Genomic DNA, 19,467 nt, shown 5'->3' on the forward strand with positions numbered 1-19,467 from the left:
AAGTGTGTTTTGTATCCTTAACATAGATATACAATACTTTTGTACACTAGAATGGATACCCTCATCTCAATCGGGCGGCAAGCCCCATCTCAATCGGGCATGGCGTCCGTCACAGGCTAGAAGTCACTGATGTGAAGAGCTATCTCAATCGGGCAAACGGCCGTCACGGATGATTCTATCTCAATCGGGCCCTAAGTAAAGCCCGTCACCGATAGCTTTGACCCAGACGACCAGTTAATGTCCGTCACAGATGAGTATATTCTAAAAATAAATAAATTTTATTTTTTGGCTAGCCCTCACTCGTGTGCACCCACGTGGGAAGTTCATACTTCCTGGTTGGTCACCCATCCCGAAATTGCTCCAGACCAAGCACACTTAACGTCAAAGTTCTTTAGAGATTGGCTTCCGAAAAAGTAATTGTAACATGTTGGTATGAGTATTCTATTAATCCTATTATGCTCTAGGCCAGGATGTCAAATTGGGGTTATTAAATGATTTCAAATGGAAAAGTCACCAAAACCAAAGTTGTAGAACTCATCGAGGTGCAAAATTTTTATTTTGGTCATTTCTCCATCTGACTCTATTTAAACAATTTGAAATTTGAAATTCAACATTTGAAAAGTTCAAATAAAATTTTAGATCAGTGAACGACTTCAACTGAAAAAGTCATCAACAACAAAGTTGTATAACTTATCAATATTTACAACTTTTAGTTTGGTCATTTTTCAATATAACATTTTTTTGAACAGTTTGAATTTGAATTTGAAAATATGACAACTTCAAACAGCATTTTCAAATACTAAATGATATCAACTGAAAAAGTCATCAACAACAAAGTTGAATAACTCATCAAGATCTAAAACTTTTATTTTGGTCATTTCTTCATACGACAAAGTGATAGTAACATTGTTCACAAAATTGACATATCTCTTATCTGGTTTTATAAACTATAACACATATATGTAAGATTTGTGAATAATATTACTAACATTTCGTCAGATGAAGAAATAACAAAAATAAAAGTTTTAGATCTTGATGAGTTATTCAACTTTGTTGTTGATGACTTTTTCAATTGAAATCATTTAGTATTTGAAAATGTTGTTTGAAGTTGTCATATTTTTAAATTCAAATTCAAACTGTTAAAAAAATGTTATATTGAAAAATGACCAAACTAAAAGTTGTAAATATTGATAAGTTATACAACTTTGTTGTTGACATTTTTTCCATTTGAAATCATTTACTACCCATAAAATTATTTTGCTATAGTCAACTTATAAATATAAACATTTCATATGAAAAATGGAAAAATAGTCATCGGTGACGGGCTTTAGTTAATGACCGATAGAGATTAAGTATATAGCCCGTCACTGATGAGTCATCTGTGACAGGCCTAGTTGTTATCTCAAACGGGCCTCAAGTTGGTGCACGTCACAGATGATGGTCATCTGTGACGGCCACAACTTTAGGCCCATTTGAGATATGGAATGTTATCTTAATCGGGACTAAAGTTGTGGCCCGTCACTGATAGGTGTCATCCGTGACGGGCTTAAGTTTTATACCCATCTAACATGTCTGAGCGACCATATCTCAATCGGGCACTTTTTCGGCCCGATTGAGATGACTTCCTTGTGACGGCCCGCTATTTCTAAGCATATTAGAGCCCGTCACAGATAGAAGGATCTGTACTAGTGGTAAACCATGAGCTATCTTTTTATAATTTTGTTGATCGTCAAAGTTCAAATTATACAGATCAACAATAATGGCAGCTATTTGAAACCGAAGGGAATAATATATAAGTAGTATTTGTTAAATTGACAACGTAGTTATATATGTCACGTTCTATATGGTAGTAGCTAGAGCTAGTACAGAGTTGGTACAATTCGTTGCGTTGCATGTTTAGTTTAGTTAATAGACAGAGATACCCGCGCGCGAGAAAGAAAGAGAAAAAGGAAGAAGTCAAAGTTGGGTTTAAGGTGCTTGGAATGTGACATGTCAAGGTCAGATCGATGTGCTTTCTGTTTGGCAAAGGGTATTTTTTAGGCCAAAGTAGGTGGAATAATAATGTCTGAGAAGAATAATTAAGACATCATTTTTTCCCCTTTCCTTAAAAGAAGAAAATCATAGTACTACAAGATAGATCTAAGTCCTCCTACAAAAATTGATGGTAATGTTGGACTCGCAAGTCTATAATTGTCTCTCCGGTCTCTGCCCATAAGTATATAGATATGTCGTTTGAAATTTTAATAAATATTTTAAATTTTGACTATTGATGCATTTTAAAATAGTTAGAAGTAGTTTGGAAACACAAATATAATGCATATATTTATCCTTAAAACTTAAGTATACTTTATAATATCGTAAACTTATAATTTGAGTAAATTATATAAAACTATTTTGATCCAATTAAATTAAAACTATATATTTGATAGGGTGTATCATAAAAATACAAGTTTAGCATCAAGTTATCGTGCAAGTACAAATTTAAAATATAGTATCACAAAACTATAAATTTAATACTAATTTCAACACAAAACTTTTGTAACTCCAACAAAATAGTAGTGTTAGGGATTTGAACTATAAACCTATAGTTTTGTAAAACTCTATTATTAGATTTATGGTTTTATGATACTCCATCTTAAATTTGTAGTTTCTTGATATATTTTGTATTAAATCTATAGCTTGGGATGTGCCGCCTTAAATCTATAGTTTACAATGGTTAAATCAAAGTATGTAAAGTATGTGAAGTTATGTGAAATTTACTATATTATATTTTATAAACAAAAGTTTTATTGTTCTAATGAATAAATTATAGTCAAAGTCACACCTTAAATTCTGAAAAAAGTCAAATAACATATATTCACGAACGCAAGAAGTATATTTCTCCCAAGTCATCTCATACGCCAACTTCAAGCTTTGGAGTTGTCCTCTCAACCTCCATATATCATTTCTCCTCTCTCATCCTCAGATCTTGTTGGTCACCATACACCAACTCTATCCCTCTTCTTCCATGTTGATCCATTTTCTAGCAAGGTTTTCAAAACTTAATCATTATTGGAGATTTGAGTATGTGACCGGGGTAACTCTCGGAACTTTCAGACAGCAAAAACAGACATTAAAAAATGATTGATTGAGCAAGCAATGGCAAAAATTATAAATTTAATTTTCAGAGGCTGTTTTTTTTTTTCAAATGTAACAGCACCAGAAAATAAATGACCCCTTTCACAAGTACCATTGAAACTCGGCCAAGCTAAGATATGCAAAAAGATACGCTAATTAGGGGAAGAAAAAAGGATCCCTTTCATGTCGGGATATAGATTAGGAAGAAAAGGACAAACAAGATGGCACTTCCCATATGGAAAAAAGCCCTTCGTGTCTCAATTTATAAAAGGGGAATTCAAAGTAGCGGCAAGAAGGTCCACATTTATTCGTTCTATCGAAAACTGAAACCACGACGGTCCAGCTTTAATTTGCGTAGCAGATAAAACTGAAACATCCATCGATTGTACTGCTACTACAAGTTTGGTGGGCAGAGATAGCACCTCTAATTAATTAATTTACATTTGGGCATTATATACATATATTTGTTTACGGCTGGGCGCACTATTACTATCATTAGTCAATCAGATAGATGCTCGATCTGGACAAATTTGCGAGAACGCTGCGAGTGAGATGGCTATGGTTCAGCTGAGAGAGCTCAAACAAACCTTGAGCAGGGACATCCCCACCTTGTGATGAGCTGGATAGAAAACTATTCGGATCAGTGACCAAGGTATCAATAGGAGACGGACACAAAGTGAGCTTTTGGGAATCAAACTGGGTTGGAGGACAACCACTCAAGGAATTGGCTCCAACTCTATACAAGCATGCCAAAAAAAAAAAGAAGGTCAGTGCAGAAAGGACTAACAAATGACCAATGGATAAAAGACATCGGGCACAACCCCACAGTTTGGCTAGTCAAGGAGTACCTTGAGGTATTCAACCAAGTTTGGAGCAATGACACCACACCCTCGCGGAAGGTGTTGATGACACCATAACTTGGAGATGGACGAGTAATGGGAAATATAGTGCAAGGTCAGCTTATATAGCACAATTCAACGGAAGAATGAGCTCAACTGCAGCAAAACTAATTTGTAAGCAATGGGCTCCCTCCAAATGCAAAAACTTTGCCTGGCTGTTGCTGCAAAATAGGATTTGGATAGCGGATTAGCTACATATCAGACAATGGCCAAACAATTATTTCTGTCGACCATGCTACAAGAATCTAGAATCAGCTCAACATCTCTTCAAGGATTGTCCTTTTGTGCAGCAGGTTTGGGAGAGGGTCCTAGGTAGGCTGAACTGCAACGAAATTGACCTGACACATGATGAAAATGAATCGCTGTTGAACTGGTGAATCGGGAGTACATCTCAAGGTGAGAAAGACAAAGCCAAAGAAAAAAAAAATCAATCCACATGCTGGTAGCATGGGAAATATTGTGTGAGCGGAACAGGCGAGTATTTCAAAATCAAGAAAAAACCCTGCTGCAGCTACTAGACAAGATTCATGATGAAGTCAAACTATGGAGAATATGTGGAGCAACAAACACTGCGAGATTATCGGCATAAGACTCTTTGATTGATTAGTGGTTTTCTCCCTCTTCTTTTTTTCCTCTTCTTTTGCTTTTTCTTTTCTTTTTCTTTTTATCTTCTTTCTCTCCTTCACCGTTGGTGATCATGTAAATAGTATATCCCCTACTTAATATAACACCAGCTGTGCTGGCTCGTTTTTTTTTAAAAAAAGAATTAATTAGCAGAGCTAGCACTCGATCTTATATATCTTGATCGACGATCACCTTGCTCCACACCTCTCAATAGCTCTACATATATATAGTAAAGAACATTCCTTTCAGGATTAGTTGTATGCAAAATAAGAAACGTGTTATCGTATGATTAAATTAGTATTAATTATTAAAAGTTTGAAAGATGGATTTATTTGATTTTTTGAAGCACCTGTTATATATGAAGTTTTTCATAAAACACACTATTTAGCAATTTGAAAACATGCTAATCAAAAAGAGTAGCTAAGCTCAATTAGCTACTCCCTTAATTAATCCAAAAGTCTTAAGCATATTTTAACTTTTGGTTTTCTAAATAAAATTATAATTTTTGTAGTCTATGTTAATGTAGGGTGAGTTTTTTTTTTCGCGAACGTTAATGTAGGATGAGTTAATGTTTCCTTGATTTTAATGACAAAAGAGATATCTCCATCGATGGAGGGAGTATTTAGAACATGCCATTAGTTTTGACATGTTTACCGGGAAATTGAAGAGCAATGTCCCCAGATCGAATTCGAGTACTGGAGAACAACCAATACTTAGATAGCATTATTACAACTCCAAACAAATCTAGGACAATGGGCTTGGAATTTTAAACTAACTGTTGGACAGCATAGTTTGCATGGATATAGAGCACTAGTAACATTTGTTGAGAAAAAAATAGTTAATACAAACAATTTATTTGAATTAATGATTCCTGGGGCAAAGATCAATTAAGGAGGTGGGTAAACTCTTAAGGGAGCTAACCAACTCAATAATCGTACGTATTTATATGCATAATAATCAATGGCAGGACCCGTCCGTCGGTCCGTGTTTATGCTAACAGAGACTTTACGGATTAATTTTTCATGGTAATTGAACTAATCCTATACAAACCTTATATAATTCTTAGTATGTTCCAATGAAGCCCTTGCCGGTTTAGCTAGGAACGACTTAAAGGTGCATATTGTTCTGCACGCTCCAATTTGTGATCCATGAGTCATACTCTCTTCTTTCTTATTATTGGACACAGCTAACTAATATAAATTTATCTATAAAAACATTAAATCATGATGTTTTGGTGAGCACACATAGAATAGCATCTAACGTACTATTGATAATACGACATCTTTTCAAATATCTATATCTTTTGAAAAGACACTATATATCAAAGATTTTATAAATAAAGTAGTACCTATTGGCAAATAAAAAGAAACTGAGGGAGAGTAAGTAAAAAATGTCGCAGTACAATTATGTTGTACCTAACAATAAGGCTACTGCTACAGTAGCATGGCACTATTCCGTGCATTAGATGAATCACAGCACGACTACAGGCACATATAACTTTTCCTCTAAAAACATGAGCGTTTCAGTGTAGCACCTGTGGTTTTCTGCGCTGGATGATCGCCAAACCTAGTGATTTCCCCTGAAGGCCTGAAGCTCTAAGACCTCGTTAATTTAGGAGGTCTAAAATGGGATGGGATTTTAGTCATTTCCTCGGCTCATCCCATTGCTCAAATTTAGCTATCAATGTTTTGAGAATAATCTACATTGAATAAGCTGGATTATAATAAGTTGATACAGAATAAGTTGTGAGTTGTTTGTTTCTCTGGATTATTGAAGGCATCTAAGGGTAGTGGGTCTTTAGCCACTCAATAATCTAGAAAAATCTCCTCCAGATGAGATTATTAGATTATACTAATCTGGTTTATAGATTATAATAATCTATCATAATAATCTACTTATTTGTTTTAGCTTGCTCATTATAATCCAAATTACAATAATCCTAAACTGAATGAAACAGTACCTAACCATCCCTACATGCTTATGACTGGTTGGACGGAAAATACTCCCAGCCCTCACCAACTGACCCTGATCCCTGACGGTGTGTTTGGATAATGAGAAATAAGGGGTGGGATTGGTATTGGGAAATAAATGAAGGATTAGGATTAAATGGATGAGGGAAAATGAATGGTTAATATTTAAAGAGGGGTGGGAAATCATTTCCCTTAGACATTTGCCAAACACTGCTTGATGGCTTAAGCCAAATGGCATTGATGAGCCAAAAGGGATTGCACCTTTTAAATAGTATGTGCACTTTCTTAACTTCTATTTTTCTCACTTTTTGCACGCACGTTATTAAGCTACTAAACAATGTGTGTTTCTAACATTTTTATAGAAAAGTTGCTTCAAAAAATTTATATAATCTATTTTTTCTAATGCTTAATTAATCATATAATACATCACTCTGTTTTGCATGTCATGAAAATGTCTCAACTTTCTCAAACGAACACAGCGCTAGGCGGGAATAAGATCAGAAGATCATTCAGATGGAAATAGATATTCCATCCATGATCTGCGAACAGTAAGGCTGTGATTAGATTCAGGGGTGTAAAGTTTTGGCGTGTCACATGGAATATACGGATAAATATTTGAAGTATTAAATGTAGTCTAATAACAAAACAAATTACAGAATCAGTTAGTAAACCGCAAGATGAATTTATTAAGCTTTATTAATCCGTCATTAGCAAATGTTCACTGTAGCATCACATTATCAAATCATGGCGTAATTAGGTTTAAAAGATTTGTCTCACAATTTACACGCAATCTATGTAATTAGTTATTTTTTTTGTCTAATTTAATACTCTATTCATGTGTCCAAACATTCGGGCCTGTTTAGTTCCTAAAAAGTTTTTCCAAAAACATCACATCGAATCTTTGAACACATGCATGGAGCATTAAATATAGATTTTTTAAAAAACTAATTGCACAGTTGGGAGGAAAATCGCGAGACGAATCTTTTGAGCCTAATTAGTCCATGATTAGCCATAAGTGTTACAGTAACACAAATGTGCTAATGAAGGATTAATTAGGCTCAACAAATTCGTCTCGCGGTTATGAAATTAGTTTTTTTATCTTTGTCCGAAAACTCCTTCCGACATCCGGTCAAACGTCCGATGTGACACCCAAAAAATTTTCTTTTCGCGAAGTAAACAAGCCCTCGATATGACCGAATGTAAAATTTTGCTATGGGGTCTAAAGAGGGCCTACATAAAAACATAGCAGGCCGGCCGTCTACTGTTTCATGAAAAAGAAACTGGGAACAGAACAATGATAAGTTAACATATGAACCTTGATTTTGATTTATCTCTATTTCATTTGCATCAACTAATCTTTGGAACACAAAATTACGCCAAAACAATTGCATCAAATATGACCGTCGTCGTGGTGCGTACGAAAATCACACACTGTTTTGATTTGATGAACCATTTCCTCGGAATTGAATAGCACATTTCCGTTTGGGACAATATTTATCCAGCTGCTAGATTTCCCAATTTCCTTCTTTTTTTTTATCTATGAACGAGCGCCACGTGTCAGCCGCCGGAGCAGCAGGCGGCGCACCGGACGAGGCCGTTCTCGTTGCACGCCGTGCAGACGCGGAAGCCGCCGGTCTTCTCGCTGTACCGCCGGTGGCTGCCGTCGCACGTGCCGCAGGGCACGAACCGCGTCCCGCCGCACGACGCGCACGGCGTGGCCGCCGCCCGCGCCGCGCCGGCCACCACGCGGTGGAGCTCCCCGCTCTCGTGGAGGAGGCGCACCTCGTCGGCGTCGCCCACGAGGCGGCCCCCGACGAACAGCTGCGGCAGCGCCGGCCGGTCCCGGCGCATGAGCGCGCGGAGCTCGGCGAGGTAGGCGGCGTCCATGGACACGTCCCGCTCGTCGACGGCGACGCGGAGCCCCCGCAGGATGGCGCGCACGTCGCGGCAGTCCTCGAACGTGCCCCGCACGGCGCGGAGGGAGGTGAAGTAGAGCACCACGCGCCGCTCGCCCGCCACCGCCGCGGCGGCCGCCTCCGCCGCGACGGCGAACGACTTGCACGCCCGGAGCTTGGTCGACGACCGCACGCGGTGCAGGACGTTCCGGGAGCCCGGCGCGGGGGGCGCGGGCGCCGCGTCGTCGTCGTCGAGGACGGAGCCGATGCCCTGGTGGTCGGCCTTACCGCCGCCGCCGCCGCCGCCGCTGCTGGGCGGCGACGCCACGCACGAGGGGGAGAAGGACGGGGACTGCGTGAGCCGGCCGGTGGCCCGGCCGCGGCGGACCCACGGCGACCACATCGCGCCGGCGGCGAGCGATCGACGGTGACTCGGTGAGGGAGGAGTGGATCGGAGGAGGGGAGAGGAGAGGAGTCCGCGGTGCGCGCGCGCGCGCGATGGATTTGGCGCGAAATTAGTTGGTCGCCCTGCCCCCTCTGGCTTGCTAATTTTAACCATGCGTTTTAACTGTCTCCGCTGCTTATTTGTGGCGCTGGATTTGCATCGGGTTAGTTTCCTTTGATCTCTTCTCCTGGTGCTGACTTTTTTTTGGGGCCAACTCATAGAGCGTGAGGATGACAAGTGGGCCCATGGATGTGATCGACAGAATTTTTATGTGGACACTTTTTTTTTTCGCAAGATACTATCTTGCAACCATTAAGGCAATAAGGCCTTGTTCGGTTACGCCCGGATTTAATCCGGATTGGGAATAACAAGTATTGTAAGAAATTTACATAGATACAATAAGAGACCGGGATTTATTTTGGACCGGGAACCAATTTACTCATGATATGGACAATAAGAGACCGGGAATCAATCCACTAGTCAAGAGGTGTGGAACTAACCCAGATGTTTTGTTGTCCCTATCATGAGTAAATTGGTTCCCGGCTCGGAATAAATCCCGGTCTCTCATTGCATCTATCACAAATTTGTTACTATACTTCTCATTCTCGGCCGGGATTGAATCCAGATGTAACCGAAGAAGGCCTAAGGGTGTTTAGATCCAGAGGTGTAAAGTTTTGGCGTGTCACATCAGGTATTATATAGTGTTGCACTCACATGGGGTGTTCGGGCACTAATAAAAAGCTAATTACAAAATCATCAGTAAACCGTGAGATAAATTTATTAAGGCTAATTAATCCATCATTAGCAAATGTTTACTGTAGCATCACATTGCCAAATCATGGAGCAATTATGCTTAAAAAATTTGTCTCGCAAATTAATCGTAATATGTGCAATTAGTTATTTTTAGCCTATATTTAGTACTTCATACAGATGTTTGAACGTTTGATCTGACAGGGCGAAAAATTTTAGGGTGGGATTTAAACGGGCCTAATTCTCGTTCATGTATATGTTCATAACGGATAAAATTAGAATATTATCAAAGCATTTTGCAGTGCAAATCTATAGAAGTGTATTTGGCGTGAAAAACTATTTTGCTTACTCTTATAAGCAAAATGGCTCTTCCATAGTAGATAGGAGTGCCTTTTTCAAAAAAATAGTAGACAGGAGTACACTTCTTTAAATTTTGGAACAAAAATATGTTTCTATATTTTTTTAAAAGAATATCCATAATGGAACTAAGTCGTGGAGAAACTTAAATCGTGAAGACCAGCAAAACGTGTAGGCCCAGCTAAAAATTCTATTCTCTTCGGCCCAGTAGGCGCAACTAATGTACTGAGAAGCTTCCGTAGCTTGGACCAAAAGCCCATAAAAGTGTTAGGCCTGAATCGTTATCGCGGCTTAAGCCACAGTGGGCCGCCTTGCCGAATTATACTGGGACCGGATTAAGCCACACGATATCGTAGCGCGCGGCCTTCTTCAAATCGGAGTCGGACTCCGCATCGCCTCTGCCCAGCCCAGCCCAGCTGACCATAAATAGCCACGTCACCCGCACTCCATTCCCTCCCTTTCTCTCCCGCCCAATTCAATCACCACCATGGCTTTTTCCTCTACTCCCCACCTCCGTCACTCTTGCTTCTGCTTCCGCCGCTGTCATCTTCGATCTTTCTCTCACCGCAGCTCCCCGCTGCTCCATGCCGCTCTCCCGTCCTCACCACCGTCGTTCTGGCTGGCCTGGCTGATCGTGAGGTAGGCTCTGCCGACGCCGGGGTGGTGCAAGCTGAACTTTGACGGCTCCGTGTTCCACGACGGGTCTCGGCGAGTGAGCATCGGTGGCATCATCCGTGGCTTCGACTGCGGCGGTGCCTCGCCTTCACCGAGACCACGGAGCACTGGACGGTTGGTGTGGTGGAGGGCCGTGCGATGATTCGGGGCCTGAGACTCGCGCTGGCGTGCTTCGTCGAGCGGATCGTCGTCGACAGCGATGACCTGGTTCTACGCAGATGAGGATCCTTTTAATTTCCTTCCTCCCTTAAAGCTGAATCTCACCATTCGAGAAGCTATGGAATCGTCGACCCCCTTACCAAGTAGACTATGAAGTCACTTTCGTTTTTTGGTTGTGTATGCTATGTGTTTGTGCCCCATCATCTACCAAGTACTTCCTCCGTATTTTAATATATAACGCCGTTGACTTTTTGACAAACGTTTGACCTTTTGTTTTATTCAAAAAATTTATGTAATTATAATTTATTTTATTGTGACTTGATTTATCATCAAATGTTCTTTAAGCATGACATAAGTATTTTTATATTTGCATAGAATTTTTGAATAAGACGAGTGGTCAAACGTTGGTTTAAAAATCAACGGCGTCATACATTATATGGAGGGAGTAAATTCGACAACAAAGTTATCCGATGTATATTTGTGGCTGCCATGCACGAGGAGATCCTCTCCTTCCTCCGCCGTTTCACCGAGTTCGAGGTGAGACACATGTGGAGATTATGGATACCCCATACCTACACGGTATGTATAGTCCGACTGGGTATGGGGTGCCATGTATAGATAGAATATCTTTAAGATGACTCGGGTTAAATTCCAAACTTGTATGTCAAGGAAATATCTGAGATCCTAGTCGGTTACAGTTGTATATTATCTGTAATTACATATTCCGTTAGGATATGGACTGCATTTTGTAATACGGACTCCTTCCCCTATATAAGGAGGGGTCCGGGTGCCTCTAGGGGCACGATTTTCACCCAGATCATACGATCAATAATACATTCGGCGGATCAATCCCCGAATAGGAGTAGGGTATTACTTCTTGATTAAGAAGGCCTGAACCTGTATAAAATTCCTTGTCTCTAAACCCATCCACTTTTCCAGCTTGATAGCCACCCCTTTTAGTATTGCCGAAATCTTGTTTCGACAATTTGCACCTTCTTGATTAAGAAGGCCTGAACCTGTATAAAATTCCTTGTCTCTAAACCCATCCACTTTTCCAGCTTGATAGCCACCCCCTTTTAGTATTGCCGAAATCTTGTTTCGACAATTTGCACGCCAGGTAGGGGCTGCGTCAAGTTCTTCGCCGACCAGTGCGATGGGTTTCGTTTCCGGCATCGACGACTTCGTCTTCCCTCCCGGGCAGGCGTTCCGATTCGGCAGCCTCGACTTCATCACCAACTACTTCGGCAAGATTTCTCTTCTCGACTCGGATTCAAACCAGTCGGGAAGAGACCAGATCTCCGCCCCGTTCGGTATCCCGAACTCGGCCGAGGTCTACCCCAAGATCATATCCACTGAGTTGGCTTCAAACCACTCGGACAAGGTTCAATCTACTTCAACACGACCCGATCAAGATGATGGGGCCTTTCCGCCGATCCTGATGAAACTCCCCGATGATTTGGCTGCTGTCTTCACCACAAGGGCGTCTTCTCCCCGTAGGCCTAGGCGGGATCCGGCTTCAGCCCCGGCCCGGCCTAGCTCCAGGGAAGTCGGCGTCATACTCCAGCCTCTCAGCACAATTTCGACGGAACAACTAGACGGCTACCTCAGCTCCCCCGGCATCGACTCGCAACCAACCGAGATCGTGGAGTACGATGACTTCGGCTACCGCTACGACTACCGCAACCTCGACGACTTCAACGAAGGCTTTGAAGACAACTACAGGCCTCTCTACTTTGGCATTTTCATGGCTGACAACGAGACAGAAGAACAGCGTAAAGCCCGAGAAGCAGAAGAACTACGTGTACAACAGGAAGCCGAACGACGCCGACTGGAAGAGAAACGCCAAGCACAAGAACGAGAACGGCTGTAGCGTGAGCAATAGGAACGTGAACGGGCTGCAAAGGAGGCTGAGGACCGGCGACGACGGGCCTTGGATGCCGGGCGACGAGCACGAGAACTTATTGGGAAGCAAGACGTCGAGGGAACTGCGGTTTTTTGCGCCCCACAACAGAACGCGGTTGCAGCGATCACCCTCCTCGACACCCTCCTCAAGGAAGACACGCTCAATCAAGCCAATCACGTCGTCAACATCTTGAACCAGACCAAGACCATGATCGCCGCCTCGGTCCTGGTTAACTCTGCAAGCGTCCGCACGCCGACTGGCAGCCGAGTTCCTCATCTTCGATCCCAAGACTACCACCAACCAAGCCTTAGCGTCGTAGGTGCGGGATCCAGTCGTAGGAGCAGGGGTCACGACAAGCGATTTGTCCACTCACCCCCCGAGCTACACAGGGAGCGTCGAGTTGAACGACCACGCTCCCCACCTTGCAGGCGCCCCGTCGATCTTCACGATACTATCAACCAGCGCCACGCGGCAAGAGGCTACGCTCCCCACCATTCACCAGATCGCTACGACGACGACGTGGATGGAGTCACTGCCTTTACAAGCAACCTGCATCGAGTGGATTGGCCAGCCGGCTTCAAGCCTACTGGAATCGAGAAGTATGACGGCACCACTAACCCGGAGTCTTGGCTCACCGCCTACGGTCTTGCAATCCGCGCAGCGGGAGGAGACAGCAAAGCCATGGCGAATTATTTGCCTGTGGCCCTAGCGGATTCTGCCCGGTCCTGGCTTCACGGGTTACCCCGTGGCACAATCGGATCATGGGCGGAACTTCGCGACCACTTCATCGCCAACTTCCTGGGTACCTTTGAACGCCCTGGTACTCAGTTTGATCTCTACAACGTCATTCAGAAGTCTGGAGAATCGCTTCGAGATTACATCCAACGCTTTTCCGAGCAACGCAACAAGATCTCTCACATCACCGACGACGTCATCATCGCCGCCTTCACCAAGGGCATTCACCACGAAGACCTAGTCGGCAAGTTCGGGCGCAAGCCTCCCAAGACGGTTAAGCAGATGTTCGAAAAAGCCAACGAATATGCCAAAGCCGAAGATGCCATTACCACATCCAAGCAGTCAGGCACCACTTGGAAGCCGAAGAAAGATACGCCGACTACAGGGGGGAGTGGAAGTACCAATCACAAGGATCGCAAGCGTAAGCCCAAGGAACTTGTGGCAACTACTACACCATCCTCCCGACAACGTTCGCGCATCAACACTTTTGACAAGATCATGAACTCCCAATGTCCGCATCATCCCAATTCCAATCACGCGGCCAAAGATTGCTTCGTCTACAAACAGTTTGTAGAACAATACGCCAAGAACGCACGCAAAACCTCTGACGGAGATCAAAGCACGTCAAAGAAAAAGGATGATGAAGATGATACCCCGACTGGTTTTCAAGACCATTGCAAGGAACTCAACCACATCTTTGGCGGACCCCTGGCTTATGAATCCAAGAGAAAGTAAAAGCTAACCGAACGGGAGATCAATGCTGTTCAGCCCGACACGCCCCAATATCTTCGGTGGTCAGAGACAACAATTAAGTTTGACCGCTCGGATCATCCTGACCGAATGGTCCACCCGGGGCGGTATCCCCTAGTACTCGGCTTTGAAGATCCCTCATTGATGGTGGCAGTGCACTCAACATCCTTTTCGCCAAGACTCTGGACGACATGTAGATCCCTCGCACGGAATTAAAGCCGAGTAATTCACCCTTTCACGGAGTCATCCCGGGGCTATCTGCTACACTACTCAGCCAGATCACTCTTCCGGTCACTTTTGGCACTCGGAAGAACTTCAGCACAGAAAACGTTTGCTTCGAAGTTGCTGATTTCGAGACAGCGTATCATGCCATACTCGGACACCTGGCGTTGGCCAAGTTCATGGCCGTTCCGCACTATACCTACATGATGATGAAGATGCCTGGCCTCGAGGAGTAATATCCCTGCGGAGTGACATCAAGCAAGCCGTCACATGCGACAAGGAAAGCTGCGAGATGGCCCAGATCCGCGAGAGCACGCTCGCCCGAGAAGAAATCCGACTGGCTGCGTCCACTGCAAGCGAAGGAGAAGTGCCTGCAACCAAGATGCCAAAGAGCGGAGAAAGCGACGCCAAGACCAAGAAAATTCCTCTAGATCCCTCTGATCCTACTAAGACTGCTGTAATAGGCGCTGAGTTAGATTGTAAATAGGAAAGCGTGCTCATCACCTTTCTTTAAAATAATAAAGATATCTTTGCGTGGAAACCATCTGATATGCCTGGTATTCCTAGAGAGGTGATTGAGCACTCTTTACATGTTAAGGAAGACGCTAAACCAATCAAGCAACGACTCCGCCGTTTCGCACAGGATAGGAAGGATGCGATCAAGGAGGAATTGACCAAGCTGTTAGCAGCTGGCTTCATTAAGGAAGTCCTTCATCCCGACTAACTGGCCAACCCAGTCCTGGTTCGGAAGAAGACGGGGCAGTGACGCATGTGTGTTGATTACACCGACCTCAACAAGTCTTGCCCCAAAGATCCCTTTGGGTTACCTCGCATTGACCAGGTAGTTGATTCAACGGCCGGCTGCGAGCTACTCAGTTTTTTGGATTGCTACTCAAGATATCATCAGATCCGACTAAAGGAATCCGACTGCTTAAAGACTTCATTCATCACGCCCTTCAGGGCCTACTGCTACATCACCATGCCTTTTGGATTAAAGAACGCATGAGAAACTTATCAACGCATGATCCAGAGATGTTTTTCAACTCAGATTGGCCGTAATGTCGAAGCTTATGAGGATGATGTGGTCGTCAAGACCAAGCAGAAGTATGATTTGATTACGGATCTAGAAGAGACCTTTGCAAGCATCCGTGCTTTCAGGATGAAACTAAACCCTGAAAAATGCATCTTCGGAGTACCGTCAGGGAAGCTGCTTGGATTTATGGTGTCCCATAAAGGCATACAAGCCAACCCGGAGAAAATTAGTGCCATCCTCAACATGAAACCGCCGAGCTCCCAGAAAGATGTTCAAAAGTTAACCGACTGCATGGCGGTGCTCAGCCGGTTCGTTTCACGACTCGGCGAGCGGGGGATGCCTTTTTTCAAGTTGTTAAAGAAAACTGACAATTTCCAGTGGGGACCCGAAGCACAAAAAGCCTTTGAATACTTCAAAAAACTTCTCACTACTCCACCAGTCTTAGCTTCACCACATCCACAAGAGCCACTGCTGTTATACGTGTCGGCAACTTCCCAGGTTGTAAGCACAGTCCTGGCTGTTGAGCGAGAAGAAGAAGGCCATGTTCAAAAAGTCCAATGACCAATTTATTTCGTTAGCGAGGTTTTGGCTGACTCCAAGACAAGATACCCTCAGGTTCAAAAGCTATTATATGGTGTTTTAATTACGGTCAGGAAACTATCTCACTACTTCCAAGGTCACTCGGTCACGGTGGTCACATCGTTTCCACTCGGGGATATACTTCATAACCGCGAAGCGAACGGGCGATCGCAAAGTGGGCCTTAGAGTTGATGTCTTTGGATATATCCTTCAAGCCGCGAACTTCGATCAAGTCCCAAGCTTTAGCCGACTTCGTCGCCGAGTGGATCGAGTGCCAAGAAGACACGCCTGCAGAGAAGATGGAGTATTGGACTATGCATTTTGACGGGTCAAAAAGGCTTTCAGGCACTAGAGCAGGAGTTGTTCTAATCTCCCCGACTGGAGAGAGGCTGAGCTACATATTGTGGATACACTTTTCTGTATCCCACAACGTGGCAGAATACGAGGCGCTTCTTCACGGACTAAGGATTGCAATCTCTTTGGGGATTCGGCATTTAATAGTTCGTGGAGATTCTCAGTTGGTTGTTAATCAAGTTATGAAAAAGTGGTCTTGCCTTGATGATAACATGACCACTTACCGACAGGAGGTATGCAAGTTGGAAGACAAATTCGATGGACTTGAGCTCACCCATGTTCTTCGACACAACAATGAGGCAGCCGATAGATTGGCTAATTTTGGTTCAAAACGAGAAGCAGCCCCTTTTGATGTGTTTGTTGAACATCTCTACGAGCCAACTGTACCACGGAAGGAAACAATCGAGGCCACGGACACTCAAGACGTAAGCATGATTGAAGCCGACTGGAGAGAGCCCCTCATAAGATTTTTGACAAAAAAAGAACTTCCTCAAGATAGAGATGAAACCGAGCGGATTTCCAGGCGCAACAGACTTTATGTCATTCATGAGACTGAGCTGTACAAGAGAAACCCATCGGGAATCCTGCAACGCTGTGTTTCTTTGGAGGAGGGAAGACAATTGCTAAAGGATATACATTCAGGCATCTGTGGTAATCACGCTGCTGCACGAACCATCGTTAGCAAGGCTTATCGGCAGGGTTTTTTCTGGCCCACAGCTGTGTCCGACGTTGACAAAATTGTGCGAACATGTGAGGGTTGTCAATTTTTTGCCCGACAGACTCATCTACCGGCTCAGGAGCAGCAAACCATCCCGTTATCTTGGCCGTTCGCGGTTTGGGGGCTCGACATGGTTGGCCTGTTTAAAAAGGCTATCGGTGGTTATACACATCTCTTTGTAGCTGTTGATAAATTTTCCAAGTGGATTGAAGCCAAACCGGTCATCACAATCATGGCAGACAAGGCTAGAGATTTCTTCATCAATATTGTGCATCGGTTTGGGGTACCCAACAGGATCATTACTGATAACGGCACTCAATTCACCAGCGGAGTATTTAAAGATTTTTGTGAGGACTTCGGCATCAAAATTTGCTATGCCTCCGTAGCGCACCCCATGAGCAATTGACAAGTCGAACGTGCCAATGGTATGGTACTTCAAGGAATAAAAGCGCGAGATTTCGACCAACTGCAACCCTATGCCGGCAAGTGGGTAGAACAGCTACCATCTGTACTTTGGTCCCTGCGCACCACTCCCAGTCGGGCTACGGGCCAGTCGCCGTTTTTCCTGGTCTATGGAGCGGAAGCAATGTTGCCAAGTGAGGTGGAATTTGAATCTTTACGATTTCATAACTTCAGCGAGGAGCGCTACGGAGAAGACCGAGTAGATGACCTTAACCGACTAGAAGAAGCCCGTGAAGCAGCCTTAATACAGTCGGCTCAGTATTTGCAAGGGATGTGCCGTTATCACAATCGCAATGTTTGATCACAAGCTTTTTTAGTCGGTGACCTGGTTCTGAGAAAAATTCAGACTACACGGGATCGGCATAAGTTATCTCCCTTGTGGGAAGGACCGTTCATAATTTCCAAAGTCACTCGGCCAGGTTCTTACCGACTCAAGCGAGAAGACGGTACTCATATCGACAACTCTTGGAATATTGAACATCTTCGTCGTTTTTATGCTTAGGCATTACTTTTGTATTTCCCTCTTTGACTGCTAACGTCAAGTTTTTCCTTGAGTTATCAGTCGGGGACTACTATAATAATAATGGAGTGTGATTTTTATCAATTCAATTTGCTTACCTGATTTATCATTGCCCTGTTTGATTTTTTGGCTTGGTCAATGAGCACTGAAAGTTTTTTAACAACTTTTGCGGGTTTTAGGCTCAATAAGGTTTGACAAAAGCTTTTAAGAAATCAGGAGCTATGTTTAAAGATCAAGCACAACATAAATTCATCAGTATTGTACAAATTGTGCCCCCATCATCATCATCATCATCATCATCATCATCATCATCATCATTGTTATAATACAACATCAATCGGTATCAGTTTTTTCATCATCAGAGTCATTAGATCCAGTCGGCCGGAGGTCGTTGTCCTGGAATCTCTCAACTACATCAACGGCTATCTTATCAGCAGCTTTCTGCGTATCATTGATGAGGTCGAGAGCGGCTTCTTCGCTTGTCCCGTCTGCAAAGCCATCAACGGCGTCAATGTCAATCTTCGGGTACAAGGACTTGGTCATTGCCAATGCCAAGCTCGCTCCCATACTTCCAGCTTCCTTGATATTCTTAAAATATGTATCCGGAGCAATTCTCAGCTTGTCGAAGATTTCGGAAGCATCAAATGCACTCGGACCATTGTTATTGAAGAACATGGCTTGGACAAGTGGTGTAGTGGCATTGGCGACTTCATCTCTGGCTCCTTCAAGCTTCTTGATTTTGTTAACTAAGACGTCGAATTGAGCTTGGGATTTGATCTTGCGGTCTACACAAATAAATCTATATCAATGACTAGACATGAAGATGAGAGTGGTGTTTTGAAGTATTAGTTACCAGTACCTTCGATGTCTTTCAGAGCCGAGTCACTTTGTTTTGCCAATTCGACCTTTTCTTTCTCCAGAGCTTGGATCCGTTTTTCCAGTTCAGATATCTTGGCGGCTTGCACTGTATCGCTTCTTGTTGGTTGATATCACAAGGATAGCAGCATAAATAAGTGAGACAAGGATTAGAATTACCTTTTGACTAACCATTCAGCTCAAAGTTGGAATCTTGAAGCTCGGTGATTCGGTCTCTCAAATCATGTTCAGTCTTCCTGGCGAGCTCTTTAGTTTCATGCAGCTGGTTTCGGGTGGCCTCAAGGGTTCCAAGATGGGGAACTAGTCTCTCAAGAGTCGTAGTCTTCGCCTCGTTCCTAAGATGGATTCTCTGCAAAGCAAATTTATCCGTATTTGAGCAAAGTGGCTGACAGGATGGTTGAAGCTGTGTACAGGAAGACTTACA

The 19,467-nt window shown here is 43.4% G+C and overlaps 1 protein-coding gene across 1 annotated transcript; it reads right to left on the reverse strand.

Annotated features, from left to right (window-relative positions):
• Positions 1 to 7,865: 7,865 nt before the first annotated feature.
• LOC127774781 (uncharacterized protein At5g39865-like) lies at positions 7,866 to 9,032 on the reverse strand. Its single transcript, XM_052301074.1, has one exon. The coding sequence runs from the start codon at positions 8,906 to 8,908 to the stop codon at positions 8,168 to 8,170; it is 741 nt and encodes a 246-aa protein (XP_052157034.1). The 5' UTR covers positions 8,909 to 9,032; the 3' UTR covers positions 7,866 to 8,167.
• Positions 9,033 to 19,467: the final 10,435 nt, after the last annotated feature.

This window comes from Oryza glaberrima, chromosome 5 (genome assembly GCF_000147395.1).
Source record: "Oryza glaberrima chromosome 5, OglaRS2, whole genome shotgun sequence".
Classification (NCBI taxonomy): domain Eukaryota; kingdom Viridiplantae; phylum Streptophyta; class Magnoliopsida; order Poales; family Poaceae; genus Oryza; species Oryza glaberrima.

What these genes read in the sequence shown, in the direction of transcription:
- LOC127774781 (XM_052301074.1), bottom strand. Translation starts at nt 8,908, where the DNA reads ATGTGGTCGCCGTGGGTCCGCCGCGGCCGGGCCACCGGCCGGCTCACG.